This window comes from Scheffersomyces stipitis, chromosome 8, assembly GCF_000209165.1.
Source record: "Scheffersomyces stipitis CBS 6054 chromosome 8, complete sequence".
NCBI classification, from domain to species: Eukaryota; Fungi; Ascomycota; class Pichiomycetes; order Serinales; family Debaryomycetaceae; genus Scheffersomyces; species Scheffersomyces stipitis.
This window is the reverse complement of record NC_009048.1, coordinates 916288-936151: the sequence shown is the minus strand read 5'-3', so window position 1 is coordinate 936151 and position 19864 is coordinate 916288. Positions and strand designations below refer to the sequence as shown.

Sequence of the window (19864 nt, the reverse complement as noted above, 5' to 3'; positions counted from 1 at the left end):
TTCGAATAGTCGCTCGCAACCATTTATCTACGTAGACATAAACTCTAACACCCAACAGGTAAAATTAGACAGTGTGTAGTGCCTACTTCGTCTAATCGTTTGTCTATTAAGGTGCCTTGTTTAAACAATTGTTTTATCTAGTCATTGTTCCTATTCTAGGCCGTCAGTGTACTGGATACACATGTCTCGCTTTTACTCGGTAAGATTCTAGACCTTCTAGTTACGACTCTAATGCCGAAACTGACTCCAATCGGTCATAGGCTCGGCGTCACGGCAACACTTGTATTCTCTTGAAAGAACAATGTCGACACGTACATACCTACGCTTCGTCCCCACCTTAGAGTTCGCCTGCTACAATCGTGATTCATGTTGTTTACGTCGTATCTAGAGATATGTCACAGGGTTCATACGTCCCAACTGAAGAAACGGAATGTGAACATCGCCAAGATTTATAGACAGGGAATGTGAATATGCAATCTAATCGATAATCTACTCAAAAATGTCATCTGTACAGATATGATGCATATATTTTTATTTGATAGTCCTCTTTGGAACGTCTTTAAACTTCAATGGGGGGTATCCGTTCTCCTGAATAATTACTATGGAAGCTCCCATTAAGTTTGCGAATTATATAATAATGATCTAAAGAAGAATAATGCCTAGCAAACAATTCATTTCTCTTCCATATTTTTCACTTGTTGTTCTTAATTATTCGCTTGGTAGAAAATTCTGACTAATTACATCAATTAGATTAATAACAACTAGTTGTATTTCCGTTTTCATCCACCTATTATACTCCTTTCGTCTGCTTCGTATCCGTTCGCTCAATATCACAGCAAACTAAAAGCTGCCGAGGGCTGTTTCTGAGGTTAGGTCCTATGAGCAAAACATTGGTATTTGATGATAAATCTATCCATAATGTTATAGAATGCTGGAATGCTGTTGGGGCTAATAATCGCCTATAAGAAGTTCAATCGCTTCCATTACTTCCATGTGAAGTTGGCCACATGGCCAATGGAATGCTATGCCCATTCATTACCACTAAGAATGGTACAATATATTTCCATGTGACGTTCATTACATTTCCGTGGAATTCTTCTAGAAGTAATTGTTACCTTTGTTTGTTTAGTATCATCTTGTTCAATGTAACATTGAAGTTTATGGTTATGGTCATCTACTTAGCCCAGAATTTTCTGGATATTTGGATTTCTAACAATTTTATAACTTTTAGTATAGATCTAAATTCTTAAGAACTAACCCCAAGATTTAAAGATACAGGATTTATTATGTGGGGAACGGAACAACTGGGAAAGGAATTCGGGACTTACTGTTGCAATAGAAGTCCTTTTGCAATCTTCTATATTTATTACAAAAGTAATAGAACTTGAATATGGACTCAGTTCCAAGTTTATGGATTATGGAACTATGCCAACTTATGTATTCAACCAGAGCAACCTATATGTCAACCTTTTGCGGATATATGTGCACAGTTTTTATTCTTACAGTGCCATAGTTAAATTCACCAAAAAATTGGTACTATTCAATAAATAGTGTCACTTGATTAGTTTCATTTAGTAGGTAAAGAAGGCTTTCTTTGATTTCTCTAAAAAAATTGAATGGCGGATTTATCTTAGATCACATTTAGGAAGCCTTTTCATATTTGTAGAAATTAACAAAATATGCTGCGAAAACTAAAGTAGTTATTGTCTTTAGGGGAAATAGTCGACAATTATCTAATATTTCAAAATAAATTAAAGCAATTGAAAAGACGTTCTCAATATAAATTCCAGGGTATACAGTGGTTATTCTGTTAGATTACCAGAAAAAGCTACGGGTGTCAAACTGCTGTACATTACGTAGGAATAATCCGTTATTGACTATTACTATCGAATTTTTCACTGCGAATATAAAGCAATGTAGAAGGACGCAATAATATTCATACAAAGATAATTATATACAAGGGACTTGTTATAGGCTTTTGGACCAGGAAACATTCCCATCTGGTAGGCATGGAAATTCCATAGCACATACTCAGAAAATTCAATGCAACCAAAATCGAAAGGAGTGAAATTTCCTAAAATGGGTTCCTGTAATACCGGAATGTCACGATTGGAAAAGCAGATGCTCTAGATACTAACAGTCTTTGCAACCAAAATCGGTAGGGGAGAAAAGGATCAAGAAAAACTGACTTTCACTAAAGGGGATAGCAGCCTGGCTACTTTCATCTTTCACAGCGGCATTAGTACTATGCTACGGCTACATTAATAGTAATAGAATTCTACATTCACAAGCTTACAAAAGCCTATGACAGAAGTCAAGTAGATCATCCCTGCATCGTATTACTAGTTTCATACATTTTAGACTGCTGTATCTATTTGCCCAAAGTTGCGATGTTCAACGAGTTCATCTGGCCAATCAAGTCGTCGATACGACCGTCCAACAATCCGTTCGCATATTCGTCTCTGGAATTCTGGTCCAAGTACTGCTGGATCTGGGCCAATCTAGAGTAGCCCTCTGTACAAAAACGCATTTGGATCTTGACCAATGCCTCGAACGAAGGGTCTAAGAATGGAACTCTCAACGCAATCAATTGCGGCAACTCAGCCTTCAATTGCTCGTTCAAGTCGTCAAAGATTTCTTTTGCAACTTGCAACTCCTTTTCAGCACGAGGCAACTTGCCTGCATCCTTTGCTGGTTTATCAATTAGCCGTCTCACCTTAGCCTTACACTGGTCATAGTCTATTTTCTTGTGGGCTCTCTTCTTTATAGCCTCGTCTATTTCCTTGAAATACCCTGCGAATTTGGTTATAGGGTCCAAAATGGTTTCTCTGAACGGGCCATCCATCTGTTTCACAGTCTCCTCGTCAAATTCACGCACACATTGCAAATACAAGTTTCCTACGTTGGAATACACAGATGGACCTTGTTTGGCCTCTTCATATAAGTTGGACACAATTTCAGCAATAGTGACCTGAGAAGCCGTCATGGCTCTCAATGAGTCCAAGTAACCCTTGGATGATTTTTGCAAGCTAGTACCTGCTGTGTTCAACGTTTTATATCTTCTTTCTTCGGTGTCAAAGTCCTTATCCATGGTCTTATCCACGTTCTTGACAGTGACGGATGCCCCGGCTCTGTTGATGGCTTTTTTGAAACCATCCCACGACATACTGAAACTTGGATGCGAGTGGAATTGAGTAAAAATTAAAGATGAAGGCGGTAGGACTGAGTTGAATGCTCTGGAATTGATGTTCGTGAAAGGAATGACCTTTCTAATATGAATTCGATGGACTCCTTAAACTTTGGTAAACGGTAAATGTAAGCACGTCGTGCACTGGAGAAGAATGACGGAGGTGAGATAGGGATGGTACAGGCACTGTAAGATTGAGTAGGAATGAATAGCGCGACGCTAGCAATGGAAGGAATAGTAGTACAAATGAAAAAGTGGTAATTAGGTAGTACCTATAACTCGTAGGTCAAGCTAGTATAGATAGGATAGCCTTATTGAAATAGTTTATAAAAGAGAATTGTGCAATTTAAAGAACAAGCCAGGAGAAATCGTGTGAGAATAGTGAGAACACAGCGACATTAGCGAAACCTAGCGATACTGCATTTTCAGTAATACTTGAGCGACCTTCAGTTTTTCTTATTCAGTGGCATTTGAAGCATCTTAAATTTACAATTATTGACCCATCTGCTGTTCAACTGACACAATGAGCTCCGACAGTATAGATATAGTTCCAGAAGTTCCAACTAGCACTGTTGAAAAGTCTCTTCCCCAAATAAAATCGACAGACAATTTAACTCATACTGAACACGATATTTCAGAGCCTATTTCAACACATCCCTCGAGCCTCCTGAAAGAAGAGAAAGTAGCTCGAATTCTACTCCTTAAGGACCAGATATCCACATTAGTAACATCCATTAGAAACACCAAGATTGTTTCCGAAAAGTATGAAAATGACATCCAGTATTTGCAGGAGTACATTGGAAGTTTGATGAAGAATGAAGATACGAAGTGACAGATAGTCAAGACGACAAAGTACTTGTCTATCTAGTTACCAGACACGATCAAGTATGGTAAAGATAGCAGAGTATCTGATATCAATTTAATTGAACGATTGAACCACTGAAAGATTCCATGCTGCTGTAAAAATATTTCAGCGAGGCCCAAGCGAGAGTATGCACCAAGACAGCGTCTAGACATTTATTCTTTTCCAACCTCTCACAAGTGCATCTCCCTTATTCTTGTAAAACTTATTTGATTTAATTCAACTGCCGACCTTTTCTCCATTTCATTCCTCAATGTCTTCCCGCTTGGTTGGTTTCAGCATTGGTTCGAGTTCCAACATAGAACAGTCGAAGACGGCGTCTCACCGACAATCATATGACGACGAAAATCAGTCCATAGAGTTGCTGCTGTTCGGCAAACGACCACTGATGTTTGTTAGTAAACCTGGTTCTCTTCTTCGTCAATCATTGATTCAGATCAATCCAAACTCACTCGAGAATAATGCTTCTTTCGATTCATCGGCTTTGTTATCAACAGTGAAGAATGCTACTATCACCAGCAACAACTCGAGCATCTCATTGGAACAAGCAAACTACGATATCGAAATTAAGAAGCCGCCCAGGTTCCCCCTTCCGGAAAAGGCAAACACACAGCAGGAGTACGGAACTTCTTCTACTACAGACGAAGTGTACTACGAGGCTTCGCTTGTTCTCCAGCAAGAAATTGTACCTCCGACTTCAAACAATTCAATTGTGGTCCCCAAATCTCTTTTTCAAACTCATACTGCCATAGACAGCTTACCTACCAAGTACTATCCCACTTTATTGCTGGAGAGAATCCCGCCAGTAGTATCTGTCCAAATCCAGCCTCAAATGAGAAGAGAATTGTCCAAAGACAGAACACCTTTGGATTATAAAAAACTCAGTCTGTCCTTCAGTTTTGCGGATGATCATTGCTTTGCTGCTCCACTATGCGAGAGAGCAAATGCATTGCATGAGGAGCAAGCGTTGTTACATATTCTTGAGTTCGAAATGGAGAACCTCAGCCCAAGTGGAAACATGAAGAAAGACTTCTGGAAACAATTTGTAACAGGATTTATGTCTTTTTTTCACTTTTCAACCGAAGACTATTACGAAATGTATCCTTGGGCAAAATATACAATCCGAGACCACTCGGTGCCTTCAATTGGAAAGAATCATGAAGTGGACTTGGACGACGTCTATGTCTTCATTTACATGTGAGAGTATCTATACTATATATCAATGTTCACTATATTACCATTTCTGCTACCTAACAAGCCTGTAAGCCTGTAGCCATTTGGACCAGAGACACCTGCAAAAGCTTCCCTGGTGATCTCCAAATGTTTCCAAGAAGCTTTGTCTTGTTTTGACAACACACTTGAGACATATGTGGAACATCCACTCCACGAACCAAGCGTGACTTTTCCGCAAGCAGTACCATTTACTTCTTTGTTCAATTCCTGAATCAACCTGGTCTTGAATCCTGCTATCTCCGCTATTACCCCTTTAAGTATAATATTCTTTAGCAAGACTTTTCTGTTGTCAATATGCGCGCTCTTAACAAGCGAAGAAATCTGCTGAGAAATCAACTCCTTTCCAAAAAACATCTCTTCTATGATCTCGTATCTCCACTTGTTGGGTAGAAAGACACCTTCCACAATCTCAAATGATTCTGCCAAAATTCGAGGCTGGGCCTCAATGGGTCTGACATAGATGTATTTCTCAATAAAATTCGCGATTATATCAAATAAATCGTTTCTTGATAGCAATTTCTCATTTACCATTCTGTCATCAAGCTCTATTAGCTTCTCAACAATAGTATAATGAAGCGTTAGACCATTCCATTTTCGGGGGTATTGGTACCGTCCATTAACAGTGAGGTCTCGAAGATCTATGACTGGCACAATTCTACAATTGCTCCATCCAATATCGACCACAATTCCACTATCACGATTTGAGCCTATAATCGCCAAAACTGGCAGGGCCTGTACTATAACCGATCTGAACTTTAGCTTTGAAAGCAAAATATCGATCATTTGGAATTTGAAAACTTCTGAAAATCCATCGTCTATAAATACAACTTTGCATTCGCGAGGAGAAACCCCCAATTGTTCTATACAAACATCAACAAGCAATGAATGGATTAGCCTTTCTTCGACTTCATTGATACCTCCTCTACGATTGAAATCGCACCAACGGAACAATTCCGAAGTGTAAATTTCTGCAAGTTTACTGTGCTTCGTTTCCAAGGTATTTCTAAGAAGTTCTTCAGTCTCCTCTTTATTGAGTGAGGCATCCGACAACTCCAAAAATGAAGGAAATTGCAACACCGATGAATTTGTACGGTTGCTATTCGTCCAACGGACTGTGATTGGAGAAACAACTCCCGCTCGTTCGACGCTTACAGAACGTTCTTCCAAAGATACTATCACTACCGAATACTCATTAGGTCCAGACTGCTGATACATTGACAGACATTTAGATATACAAACTTACAGTTGAGAGGACAAACTAAAGATCAACACTTGTAATACAAAAGAGAAATATAGCCTGTATACAAGCCATAAAAACCTAGTAGAATCGGCGTGATTATAGGTTGCAAAATGAAACAGAAAGGAGAAAGCTACTATATATTGACTTCTTGAAATAGTCCCCCATCGATCTTCTTTTGATTATTATTACTTCTATTCTATTCAAATGTCTGTAACAAGAAGTGGTGGAAAATCAAAGAAACTCATGTGACAATTAAGCACTATACATTGTAGGAGTGAAACATTAGTGTCTTCTACGGATACTTTATATTTTCATAATCATTAATAATAGATAGTGTACGTATTGGAAAGTTTTCTATAACAAGTCAAGGTCGTCATCGTCAATATCCATGAAATCCTCTTCGGCAGCATCGCCGTTTCCTTTTTCTTTCGCAACTCCCAATGCCTCCATTCTCATCTGCTGCTGTTGCTGGAACTGTTGCAATTGCTCGATGTTCCACACAGAAACACCTTCTTGATCCTTAGGATTTGCTGGCTGAGCAAGACTCCGCAAAAATTTCCTGGCAGTGGCAAGCGCCATATCTGTAGACAAATTGGTATCGGAGTCATTCAAGGCTTGGGCTATCCATTTAGGCAATTGGTTCTTCTTCTTGGAAAATCTTCTATCTGCAAGAACCATAATACCGTAGTCATCTTTTCCTCTCAAGACTCTTCCCAAACATTGCGCGGCATGTCTCATGGCATCGAAAGATAAGAAATCGTTTTCTCTGATCTGAAAGTGGTCTCTCATGAATTCTAAACGTGCTTTCAAGATTCTGGACTCTGTATACTGGAATGGAATACCAATCATTAGTACAGTTCTTCCGTAATGGTGATCAAAATCGATCCCTTCAGATACCTTCCCACGAGCAACAGAAAGCAAGACGGCACCTCTACCATTAGAACAGGCCTTTCTATAAGTTTCCAAGGCCAACGATGTCTCTTGGGCATCGGGAGTTTCTACGAGTATAAGCTTGTATTTCCACACCTCATCTAAAACACCCATAGTCTGCCACATAGAAATGATAGACTCCATGTATAGATACGAGGGGAAGAAAACCACCATTCCGTCTGGTGTTATCTTGGAGAATTCAATCAAAAGTGACCCATAATTTCTCACCACCGATGGATCGTTACGGATTTCAAATCTGGATGAGATGGACACTTGATCCGAGCCCTTTGTGACGATCATGGGCAAGAATGATCTCCTAGCCAATGTCATGGTATAAGATTCCTGTATCACAGTCTGAAAGTTCATCATCTTTGGATACATGTCCAAAGGTGAAATGGTTCCTGAGGTGATGATCACTGAGGAGAAACGCTCAAACACAGGTTTGATTGCAATAGATGCATCCAAACAGATGAAATGCAATATTGGATTAGGCACCGTAGACCCTTCTGATTCAAATGGTTCCAAGATAAGCTGGAATCCAGTATCGTATGTGGAAACTAGTGTAGCAAATGTAGCGATATCCTTCAAGGCATGGAAATCTTCAATTTCAGACAATTCCAACGTTCTCACCAAAAGTGATAACCGCTCAGAACAGAATCTCAATGGTTTCCTATCTATGAACGTTAATTCTTTCAAATGCTGTAGGAAGCTAATGGGAGTTTCACTAATAACGTGTAGCACTTTCATTCTCGTTTTCAAATATTCTATAAACCGCTTCAAGAACGAGATGAAATGTTCAGCCTTGCGGATGTTTCCGGGGATAGCTTCGTCGAGCAAATCCTGCGGCAATGTTGGGTTGCTCATGAAAAGCTCTTCATCTCTCGCAATTTCTGCCTGCCGCAAGCCCTCTACCAACTTCTCGTATTCGTTCTGGAGCTTTTCACTATCATGGGCTTTCATTTCGTCCACAGCGTCTCCCAACTTGTTGGCTCCTCTGGTGGCTCTTTTCAAGGTATCATCAGTTAAGTCTAGAGACAACGACTCAATACAGACGTTATCAATGTTGTGCGCTTCATCAAAGATGATGATACTGTCTTTAGAAAGCTCCTTAGAGACTCTTTCTGCGATCTTGGGATCCAACAAGTAGTGATACGAGTAAATAATGATATTACAGAAGGGAATCATTCTTCTCACTGTGAAGTAAGGACAAGTTCCTTCTTGCTTACAATACTTGATCAACGCGTCAAATGAGTATACGCCCGCGGGAATCAAATTGTGCTGGTCCATGTCGTTCATGTTCTCGTGCATATCACAGAGGGTGTTGGCTTCAGCATGGTTAACCTCCTGATCTGGAGTAACAAGCCCTTTCGCGATTCTCTCTTTCAACTGGCCGTTCGTGATTCTACGACACTTTTCATCAACTACATTTCCCTTTCTTTCTTGGGATATTGTGGGATGGACACATAAGTTTTTTCTGGAGGTAAGTCCCAATCCACGGAATTCTTCTACATACCCCAACTCTGTCGATCTGAACTCCATCAACTTGTGCAACTCAATTAGCGCTTTCTCGATTTCAGACATTGTACGCGAACAATATACAATCTTACGGTGCTCCGGGTAATGCATCTGATAGGCTACTGTTAGCGACAACAACGAAACAGTCTTACCAGTTCCTGAAGGCATTTCAAGGATACAATTTCCTCCTACATCAAGAGTCTTCTTGATATCACACATATACGCATACTGTTCCGGGTATATCCGGGGATACGGGAACAACACGGGAAGATCATCGATAAAGAACTTCATCTAGGACACTGGTAATGACTTTGAAAAAATGACAGCGATCTGTAAAGAACAGAGATAGTTTCTTCAATTATTCACAATGAAAAAAGGTAAGTCTCTTAACTATGAGTGCGAAGTGTTCCTGAAAAAATGTTTGGGTGCGAAAATACATAACGAATTACGGTACCAGAGTTATCGAAGAGTTATTACCACCGTCAGATGAACCGAGAGTGTATACTTATCAATCGAAGAATTACTAATCGCAAATTAGAGAACTGGATAAATGCAAAAGTATTCTTTTACCTCAGCTTATTCCTCTTTCATAATTCCATAGCTTTGCCAAAATTACATCGTTTAATATCTGTAATCCATGTAGTGAAGCACTATCTAAAGAGGCACTAACGTGAATAATTACAACTCCCAGACTCTCAAAATTTATGAACGGTTGCTTGATAAGTTCCACAGCAATATACTCTTCTTTCCGATTCTATCCAATCGTCATTATATCTACTTAATATTACATTCTATGTATATCTAATCTAATGGTGCTAGCCGTCTCAAGAACATGATGCCCAGCGTCCAAATAGTCGTAGCTATTGCTCTCTATGCTGTTGTGCCAAATTTGTCCAAGATCAACTTTGAAAGCTTAGGGTAGATGATATCAGAAGTATTTCCACTGACTGTGCTCAAGATACCAATGTCGGCGTAGAACAGCTTCAAAGGACCGATTTCTTGATTGTACTTGTCCAAACGTCTTTGAAACACTTCTGCTGTGTCATCCTCCCGTTTCAGCAATGGTTCTCCCGTAACGTCGTCTTTAAAAGGCACTTTAGGAGGGTTGTAGTCAAGATTATACACTCTTCCACTCGGAACGTGGACCCAACGAGCCTCTATCCGATCGAGTATAATTCGCTGGTCGACGTCGAGTTCTACAACCAAGTTCAAATTGGCCTTAGACTTTGAAAGGACTCCTCTGAGTGACTTGGCCTGGTTTACAGTACGTGGAAACCCATCCAAGAGCCACGTAGACAGTTGGTTCAACCAACCCTTCTGGCTCAATTGAGATGTAATAAGTCCCACCATGGTAGAATCCGGAACTAATTGACCGTTCTTAATATAGGTTGAAGCTTCCTTTCCCACTGGAGTTCCAGCAGCGATTTGCGTACGTAAGACATCGCCCGAGGAAATGGCTCTAATGGACGGAAACTGGTTCAAAAGCCGCGAGGTTTGGGTCCCTTTGCCTGAACCAGGTGCTCCCAATAGCAAGAGTCGTATCGGACGAGCGAGCGTCATGAGAAATGGGACAAATTGATCTTAGGAAGTTGCTGTAAGTTGTGAAAAACGACGAGGCAGGTATTGAGTTTATATAGAAAGATAGATCTTGACTTTAGCCTCGGGCTTATGGGGTGACATGCGAATTTTTCAATGTAGTGTGCTTTTCGGCTGAAGGGAGTGCGTGAGATAAGATTAAAGAGAAGTATAGAGCAACAGAGTAAGACGCAGTGGCAGAGAAGAATCGAGCAAGCACTGTACAATATGGAGGCATATACCTGAGTTACAGTTTTGAATGGCAGTTGCTTGTGAATCGAAGAAAAGTAAGAGAAATAGAAATTGTGGAGTATACAGCGACTGTATTATATACCAGAGAGATATGGCTGCTAAGAAATATCAGATATAGATCCAGCTCAGGGCAAACTTCGAAAGTTATTTCATGATTAATACGTCTTTGAGAAAGTCAGATTCTTCTTAGCAATAGTCAATGGTAAGATTGTTCACATTTATAGAAATCACAAACTTCCGCTACATCTCATTTATACCTCATACATTTATACATTGACGCTAGTATACACTCACTCGTCGTCGTCCGAGTCGATGATTCTTCTCTTCTTTCTGGCCAGCTTCTCGTCTTCGTCTTCTTCACGGCCATTGTCTCTATATTTTGAAGCTCCTTCATCCTTCAACTTCTTCAATCTTTCGGCACCTCTTTCGTATTCTTCTTCTTCTTCATCATCCTCATCATCATAGCCTTCGACTTCTTCATCGTCACCAGCAACAAAGTCGTCTTCTTCGTCATACTCCTCTTCGCCGTAGGTTCTGGCAAAACGTTCGTATGCGTTTTCTCTTTCGTGGCCTCTAAGAGCAGGACTGTTACTACGTTCCAAACGTTCTTCCTGGAGTTTCCGTTTAGATTCAAGCTGTCTTCTCAAACGTAACGTCTTACGCTCATTCTCGTCTGCCAACCTCTGTTTCATCATGGGATCGTCGTTGGTGATAGTGTTCAAAATCTTGTCCTTGGTCTGGATGCTCTTGACGGCCTGGGTAAGCTTTCTGTGTGTCGATGTCAACGTGGAAGAGGGCAACAAGTTGATGGTCTTATTGAGGATGGATGTATGCTGAAGAATCTCGTAGCTATCATGGGTCTTGACGAGAAAGTTGTCTGTCAACGGCAATTCACGAACGTCAAAAAGTTCATTGCCGATCTTCAAAGACAACGAACCATCGTTCCATTGAACAAAATGGGAATTGGATTGCTTGATAATCTCATCGTTTCCGGAGTTGGAGTATCTCCACCTTAAAGTGTTTTCATTCAATAGCTTTTCTGCTACCAATTCGTTCTGTTTCTGTTTGTCTGTCAACGACGTTCTAGTCGATCTTTCTGCTGCTGTCTGCTGAACTCGTTCTTTGAACTCCGTGGGGTCAAACGGATGTGCTTCAACATTCAAGAAAACTGGCATCTTCAACGAGTAGGTATCGTCTTCAGGTTTTTGAGAGATTGCATGCCTGGGAAGTGAAATACTGATGTTCTTCAACTCTTCTGGCTCTTCTTCGTCTTCCCCGTCATCTTCGTCTTCGTCTTCATCTTCATTTTCTCCATATCTTCCCGATTTTTTCACAGAATCCTGTTCTTCTTCTTCTTCGTCGTCTCCAAATAAGTCGTCGACTTCTTCTTCGCTCAATCTTTTCTCCTCGTCCAGCATTTTGTATATGATTGGCTACGGTTCCTAATTTATGGGTTTCATATAGATCTTGCTCTGGAGATGAAATATACTTGAAAAACATGTTGGGCACAGCACGACTGCCGTTTGGATGTTCTCAATCAAATTCGAGTTGCATACTAAATTCTTGTAGTGAACCGTCATACAGTAAGAGTCGCATTAAGCCTCAGTAAAGAACCATAGTAGTTAACTAAGACAAGATCCATGCTAAGTGTAGAAATCCTTAGCAAAACCACCCAATACATTAATTTATAAACACTGTTACATTTAAAGAAAGCTCATACACAGTCAAAAGCATTTACTCCAGCTATTCTGGCCAAAATCCGCTCTACTTGTACACACTTCTATAACTTAGCCAGCCAGAGAAATACACCAAGCGAACAACCTATACACGAAAATTCACACATAAAACAGACAAAACTATCGCAATCGAAACCCACGGAAAAGTTGCACATTATTACAAGAACTGAACCAAAACCTTTGTTGAGAAACATAGTACCTTCATTTATCATTGCGTCGTTAACTTCAAAATAAGCCCTATTCACAGCAGCTACTGTGTCGAGCTGTCCTTCACCAAAACAGGAACCACCTTCGAAGAAGGCGTAGATACTATGATGGCAACAGACGACAGTGAAGTCTCTATAGGCAACGTATTATGATGTTGAACTTGATCTTGACTCTGTACAGACCCATTGTTGAGTCTGAGATGCAAGTCTTCTTCGGAGTTGTCTCCTTCGATTTCATCGTCGGTGATTTCGAAATCGTTATCTGAGTCGATGACGGGTATTGAGTTCTTAGACTTGACGCTGTTGTGGTAACCAACCAAATCGTTGTCGACATCGTCAGCAGAAGGCAACGACTTACTGTGCTGTCTTTTAAATTTGGCCAGGGTAGGCTTACTGAGCAAACCCGTTTCTTCTATTGGAGTGGTGCTGGTAGACGTTACACTGCTATGAGAATCTTCACTCTTGAGTGGTGCAGGGGCTACAACACCAGTATTGCCGTTGGAATTAGCATCTATATGAGCGTTCGGGTCTTCAGTAGCTTGTTCAGCAGCTTCTCCAGCAGGAACTATCTTGCCAGATGGAGGACTTTGCTGAGGAAGAAGCTTATAAGCATACTGAACCAAAAATTCAACAACCAGCTGCGACAAGGCGTACTCTTCTGGATCCAAGTCATGGTTGGGATGCGATAGTATGGATGGTTGGAAGATTGCAGCCAAATTTCTCGACGACATCAAGTTCTCCCCAGAATGATTCTGAACCATTGCCAACAAGTCCAAAATATAGAAAAGTAACTGTCTCGAAGCTGTGGGCAATTCATCAAGCAACTGTTTATATTCTTCAATAGCTTCATGGACGTCTCTGGTTAATTTTTTGTAGTTCTTTGATTTCTTTAACGATTTTCTTTGTTCTTCTTCTGTGAGCTGCAGAGAAGATCCTTCCATAATAGCAGCGTTTATTTCTCCGGTAGATTGTTCTTCTCCTGGATTCTGTTGCTGAGATTCAGAAACAACAGTAATTGTAGGATGAGAAGCGGCAGCAGCAGCAGTAACCGTAGATCCTGTCTCATTCAAACGATCGATATTGGCTTCTGTCAACTGAGAAGAAGTTGATTCAGTTTCTACAGGTAAGGCTGTGGAAGAGCTCAAGGCCGACTTGGATGTCTTGGATGGGTTTTCCGCCTTGTACTTCATGTAATTGATGATTCTGGTACGCTTACGTAAAGGATCTCTGAAGGATTCGTAAAGGCCCAAGGGGATCAACGGCTCGGGCAACGCATTGAGGTATCTTCTTAAGATGGAGGCAGCGTCATGAACAGTGTAACCGTCCCATTTCAACTTTTTCCCATATATTGGCGGAGTGTTGAAGATATGCTGAAGTTCTTTCAAACGTTTGGACGAGCCTCCTACTCTGAAAATACCTTCAACTGTGAGCCCATTGTTCTTGAGGAAAACTCCACATTTAGCAACGACAATTGGGATCTCGCCATACTGGAGACCGTGATCCGAAGGGTCTGGGTTTAGGATGGAGATTTTGGCCGAAGCTTCTCTGATAGCGACCTCAAGCGGGACTCCGAAATACTTGCTATTTTCGTCTACGAGAGGGTTGTGTTGGAGAAACGAGTCTCTGTGTTGTCTCAACGACGACGACTTCTCCAGTTGATTGAGTGAATTGGATCTGACGCGATTAACGTTGTTTGTGGATCGCGATTTCTGGTGGAGGAGCGGTCTTAGGAAATCCTGGTGGCCAGCATTGGGTGGAGAAGCTTGTGAGGTTGGAAGAATCGATGAGGATTGCAGCTGCGAAAGCAGTAGAGCAATATTCTTAGCTTTTGTGGGAGAACGCGAATCTACAGACTGGAGGTTCTCGTTGTCGGAGGTTATGTCGTTGACTGAGTCACTCGACAAGAGATTCCCTCGCTTCAAGTTCTTGACCCAGCCAAATATCGATGGCTTGCTATTGGGCAGCAGCGAATGGCTCATTGAGATGTGCGAGTATCTATGATTGGATCTATGAATTGGATGTGATAGATCGATGTGTTGAATCAGAGTTATGGATCAATACGAACAATGTGTAGTTATGCTGCAGATCGATGTAATAAATCAGATATTAGATTGAAATCGATTCGATAAACCAGATAATTAGGGGTATGGATAAGTAGATGTTTGTGTGGTATAAAGTAGTTAATTGGGATGTGTGAGGGTGAGTGTTTCAGTTGTAGATATTAGCGTAGAAGAGTGAAAATGGTATGAAACTGATATCAGATATGATAAGAACACGGAAGAAGGCGAATTGAACTATGAGGTAGATATCGTTGTTATTGTGTTTTGTTGCGATTGTAGGTGATGTAGAGAGGGTCTGATATTCTCTTCTGTTACTCTTCCCTTGTTAGTGTCTAATTCTTCTCTTCGTTACGGTGTTTTTTCTGTTGGTGGGGAGATTCTTATCTTTGCAATTGTCTGCTCACGAGTATCAAATATACAGCAGCTCAATACTTCACCAGTAACTAGCCCAGGACAAGCAGGATGTCTAGACGCGTATTGGAGATCTCCTGGCTTCGTGGCACTTGGTTCCAAAAGAATTACGGTGCAAAAGCGACTTTTTTATTTACCAGTTTCAGCCTGGAAATCGTGCTAGCTCCTGTACTGAGGCTGTAGCTAGCTGCGGTGAGAACTTGTGTCGCTAGCTCTGGCGGTGGTAAAAAATTTTGGATTTCGATGACCCGCAAAAACGAACAATTCCACGACGCTTTTTAGTGGAACAGGGCGAACTATTCAAGAGAGTTACCAAGGTCTAGGTCTAGGTCCTGGAACTTTCTTCGTGTGTGGTGCCAAAAATAGACAGGGTTCTATTTTTAGTTGGCACTCTCCCTGGGATAAAATCCTTGTGCTGGCAATGATGAGGTAGATGATATCCAGTAGTTAACACAGTGTCGTCTTCGTGCTGCTCAGCTATTGGCTTACTCTGCAACTTCTTTCACTAATGTGGCCCTTGCTTTAGCTTTTAGCTTTCTGCTGATATCACTGAACACCTGCCTATTGTAGCACGCCTCGCAAAAAAAAAACGGCTCTTCCACTACGAGGATGGTCTCAAACTCGTGGTAGCAACGGCGCGACAAATCTGACTCGCTATTCTCTCGCTATTTTTTCGCTATTGTGCCACTATTGTTCGCGAACTTTGTTCTAGCACAGTGGTGGACCTAGCAGTGCAGCGGATGTAGAATTGGAAATCTACAATTAACCTGATGGCGTCTATCTAACAGGAGGCAGACTAGCCAGTTTGAACTGATCACGACAGAGATTTCTCGCTGTGGGCTCTCCTCTTCTGGGGATATTGACACACGATCTGACCCTACAGATAAGCGGTATTCTTAGCTGATGATCGCTGTAGGTTCAGTTTGTGTTACTATGTATAACTGCACAAGACTGGGTGGCTCTGGTCAATTGACAAACCTGGGGTAATGAGAGAAGGAGGGGTAGTCTACGATTTGGGCAAATTCCTTCAGTTCCAGGCTTAATTGGAATATCACTGCTGTCAACGAGGTGACAGAATCAAGAAATGAAAAGTCAGAACTTGGCTATGTGTTGAAATTGGAAAGTCTTCAGACTCTGTCTGGTGAACGTTCTGATTTCTTAATTAATGCAAGCAAAAATAATTGGAATTATTCTGTGCAGTTAACGATGAAAAATTTCTTCACTTTCTTGTCAAACTCAAATACGAAGGGTAGGTTGAGCTGGTTGATGAGAGTCGTTAATGTCGGGGTAAAAATGCAGCTACGCTTATGACCGCAATATGTGTTTGTGAAATTTTTAGATTTGTCCAGTGGTAGGAACTATGGCCCTAGTTTTTTGGTGACGAGAAGCTCAAAGGTGGATCAGAAAGATAGAGAAAAAAATTGAAAACAAGCTCAATTCGTACTTCTACAGCCTATTATAACAATGCCCGGCTTTTGTCTTCTATATATATTTACTCGTGAATATCTCCACGGTTGATGTACATTTACGTTGACGGCGGCTATCTTATAATGAACAAATTCTTTTTGTAACTTTAGCCAATACGTGTATGAGCCCTAAAAAATAAAAGCGGATGATGTAACGTGGAGGCTGATCGGGTGCCGACTAGAATTTCACATCTGGGGCAAATAACAATAGGAGCTACCGAAATCTGTTGTGGCGTGCAAGCTAGAAGACTCTACCGAAGCTCAATTTTTTTTATCGAATATCACGGCTACTATTATTAGCACTTCCAGCCGCCGATATGGGCTCTGTGGTGTTCGACTCACTGCAGCCTACAAGGAGAGATTTGCACCAATCCCCTCATATCTTTACGTCAATAGAAAAAATAATACTAGGAAAGTCTACATGGCAGAGGGCTGTATCTGAAGGAGGACTGGGGCAGGGCTAAGAGTTGAGACGAGAGTAGATGCGTTTTTGAACACTACAATGGCGCAAATTTGCATCTTTGTTCACGGATTTGGCAGTTCAGAATTGGTGGTATTTCAACCTACTGTAGCACACAATAACATGGCTTGAGAATAATTTTCTCTGATTGTCTCTAGCCAACTGTGTCCGCGGATGTAGATCCGCCGAAGAATTAGAGTTTCCTGAGCCCCGTATCGACGTTTCAATCTACTGATAATGTATACAAGTTCTATTAAAATGGGTATGCTAAAGGGAAAACTAGAGCATTTTCGTTCAACCAGCACATTTTCAAAAGGTGCAGCATTTTATTAGATTTGAAAAGCCAATCTTTGTCCATTTGGTCGGGTCTTTTTCCTTCTACAAGATGCCATATTCGATCTACAATGTAGTGATTGCACGATGGATGCCATCAAAGACAGATCGACAAAGGCCTGTGTCTAGAATATGGGCCCAGTTATCTGGTAAGCATATATCCGAGCTATTGGAAATTAATCTGTTTTAGGAAATGTCAACTCGTGTGCAGAGTCCAGCCAGGTCTAGACTCAGCGCTATTTAGGGAACCCAGCAAGAATAGGCGACGCGTGTTGAAATCATGTACATACGCTTCTTCACGCTAGCGGAACGAAGCTGTGACCGTAATTGTGACAGCTGGAGCTGGCTGGGTAAAAATAGACAGCAGTGAGAGATAAAGTAGGAAAGGTAAAAATAGACATTTGATTAGAGAAGCAATTTTGGTGTATCTTAAGGGCCATCTCGTGAAGTAATACAGAACAATGCATAAGGAGTAAGTAAGGAGCGAGGTAACAGAATTAAAACGGGAATTGTATATTTCGCATAGAAAAGCATAGACATGACCACGAAGAGCGCTGTCTCGCATCGTATTCCAAAGAAGTATTTAGATTGGGATAGTGTGCGATAAGCTATTCAGCAGTAAAGTAGGAAGCAAAGTTAGAATAGCGAAGTGAGTAAAAAGTAGTTAGTGTAGTACCAAAAAGGAAGCCAGCTTACGGGTGAAAGCGTTATCAGGTTTCATGTACTCGTGGAAAGGTAAATAGGGCATCAGATGCCTGGACGAAAATTATGTAAGCGAACTAAAACAATACAGAGGTATCAGCATCGAAGGCAGATAAACAAGTGAGGGTAGCGAAAGGAGGAAGTGTCCCTGGTAGTGTGTGTTTTGTGTTTGGTAGTGAGGCCAATTCCTTAACAAATGTATACCAGAACTCATCAATAGCAGTCAGCAATTGATATTCAATTCAATAAATATTACAGTAACTTGGAAGTTGAAACCGAAAGGAAGGAGAAGGTCTATAATCTAATGCTTTTTGGGAAAATTCTTTTTAGCTTTTTGGGTAACAGTGATACTTTTACTTAGAACATTAAGCCAGCGGCAATCGCAACCAAACCTCCGAACAAGGTGGTTGGGACCTTGGCGAGTGCACCTTCGTTGGCCTGTTCAATTGAAGCAGAAACACTTTCAACCGAAGCTCCAGGACCTGAGATGCTGGCAACTTGAGTTGCAGCAGCTACGGTTTGGACTGGAGTGTTGTCGACAGCTTGGTCAGCGCCAGGAGTTCCAGCAACCACGGCTTGAGCTGGAGTGTTGTCAACAGCATGGGGAACGTCGGCACCAGGAGTTCCAGCAACTACTGTTTGAACCGGAGTGTTCTCGATTGCATGAGGAACGTCAGCTCCAGCAACTTGTGTAGTTTTTGCAGCTACAGTTTCAATTGGAGTGCTGACAATTGTATGGGAAACAATTATTGTAGATGTCTTTCCAGCGGAAGCGACGGTCTTTGTTATAAGAGAAACGTGAGTCACTGGAGCACCAGGCTTTTCATGAGATGCAGCATAGCTAGTGACGGTACGAGGAATGGTGACGGTCAATACAGACTCAGCTGGACAGTTGGTGACAGTAACTGGGCATTGGGTCACAGTGTAGACATCAGTAGATGTGATAACCTTAGTAGCAGCACCAGTTGGCTTAGAAGAGATAGTCTCTTCTGGACAGTACGTGGTGGTGATAGTGTGAGAGATAGTAACAGTAGCCTTGGATTCAGCAGGACAGTTAGTCACAGTGGCGGGACACTTTGTAACAGTAACAACTTCTTCAGAGGTGATGACGGTGGTGATGGTACCAGAAGGAACAGATCCAGTAGAGTCAGAGTGTTCTCCTTCGCCAGCAGTATCAGTGGTGGAAGCGCCTTCTCCATTACCGGTTTGAGAGGATTCACCGTTGGATGCGGTGGAAGTGGCACTTTCTCCATCCGTGGTAAGAAGCAAAACACCAGGAAGACAGTCTGGCGCAATCGATTGAACTTGGATTGGAACTTCCTGATCTGTACAAATGAAGAAGTTGTGGTTGCCTTCGAATTCCAACAATGGATCACCGAAGAATTCCCATCCACCGACTGGGGAGGTACCAACTGTTAAACCTGTTTCGTCTTGAGCATCCACGAACAAACCGTTTATGTAAAGGTAACCTTCTGGAAGTCTCAATTCAAAGAATGGACCATTATTTTCGTTCAAAGTTAACGAGTCATTGTTGGCATCGACATAAGCAGAGTAAGTTTCTGGTTCGTCTGCAATAGCAGTGACTTGGAAAGTGAAGGTCGTAGTTTCAGTGTGAGTCCAGGAGTAGGAAGATTCTGGTGTGGTAGAGGAAACTGGAGCACTGGTGGTATCTTCATCGTCAGAGCTAGATGAAACA

The 19864-nt window shown here is 41.4% G+C and overlaps 8 protein-coding genes across 8 annotated transcripts; 2 read left to right on the top strand and 6 right to left on the bottom strand. All coding sequences in view use genetic code 12, as the record gives it.

Annotated features, from left to right (window-relative positions):
• Positions 1–2371: 2371 nt before the first annotated feature.
• PICST_50804 (cytoskeleton structure, endocytosis, cell fusion protein) lies at positions 2372–3166 on the bottom strand (the record flags this gene model as incomplete). The annotated part of the gene is made up of 1 exon (XM_001386561.1): positions 2372–3166. The coding sequence occupies one exon, from the start codon at positions 3164–3166 to the stop codon at positions 2372–2374; it is 795 nt and encodes a 264-aa protein (XP_001386598.1).
• Positions 3167–3710: 544 nt separating this feature from the next.
• PICST_33983 (predicted protein) lies at positions 3711–4019 on the top strand (the record flags this gene model as incomplete). The annotated part of the gene is made up of 1 exon (XM_001386729.1): positions 3711–4019. One exon carries the CDS (start codon positions 3711–3713, stop codon positions 4017–4019), a length of 309 nt encoding a protein of 102 aa, XP_001386766.2.
• A 283-nt stretch (positions 4020–4302) lies between these two features.
• PICST_33982 (predicted protein) lies at positions 4303–5250 on the top strand (the record flags this gene model as incomplete). Its single annotated transcript, XM_001386728.1, has 1 exon — positions 4303–5250. One exon carries the CDS (start codon positions 4303–4305, stop codon positions 5248–5250), a length of 948 nt encoding a protein of 315 aa, XP_001386765.2.
• Positions 5251–5261: 11 nt separating this feature from the next.
• On the bottom strand, positions 5262–6497 carry ARP10 (Actin-like protein (Actin-related protein 2); the record flags this gene model as incomplete). The annotated part of the gene is made up of 1 exon (XM_001386560.1): positions 5262–6497. The coding sequence occupies one exon, from the start codon at positions 6495–6497 to the stop codon at positions 5262–5264; it is 1236 nt and encodes a 411-aa protein (XP_001386597.2).
• A 379-nt stretch (positions 6498–6876) lies between these two features.
• On the bottom strand, positions 6877–9258 carry RAD3 (DNA helicase component of transcription factor b; the record flags this gene model as incomplete). The annotated part of the gene is made up of 1 exon (XM_001386559.1): positions 6877–9258. The coding sequence occupies one exon, from the start codon at positions 9256–9258 to the stop codon at positions 6877–6879; it is 2382 nt and encodes a 793-aa protein (XP_001386596.1).
• A 579-nt stretch (positions 9259–9837) lies between these two features.
• On the bottom strand, positions 9838–10527 carry ADK2 (Adenylate kinase 2 (mitochondrial GTP:AMP phosphotransferase); the record flags this gene model as incomplete). The annotated part of the gene is made up of 1 exon (XM_001386558.1): positions 9838–10527. One exon carries the CDS (start codon positions 10525–10527, stop codon positions 9838–9840), a length of 690 nt encoding a protein of 229 aa, XP_001386595.2.
• A 557-nt stretch (positions 10528–11084) lies between these two features.
• On the bottom strand, positions 11085–12212 carry LEO1 (member of the RNA polymerase II-associated Paf1 complex; the record flags this gene model as incomplete). The annotated part of the gene is made up of 2 exons (XM_001386557.1): positions 11085–12044; positions 12129–12212. The coding sequence occupies 2 exons, from the start codon at positions 12210–12212 to the stop codon at positions 11085–11087; spliced, it is 1044 nt and encodes a 347-aa protein (XP_001386594.2).
• A 269-nt stretch (positions 12213–12481) lies between these two features.
• SAC7 (GTPase activating protein (GAP) for RHO) lies at positions 12482–15063 on the bottom strand. Its single transcript, XM_001386556.1, has one exon. It carries the CDS (start codon positions 14713–14715, stop codon positions 12781–12783), a length of 1935 nt encoding a protein of 644 aa, XP_001386593.2. The 5' UTR covers positions 14716–15063; the 3' UTR covers positions 12482–12780.
• Positions 15064–19864: the final 4801 nt, after the last annotated feature.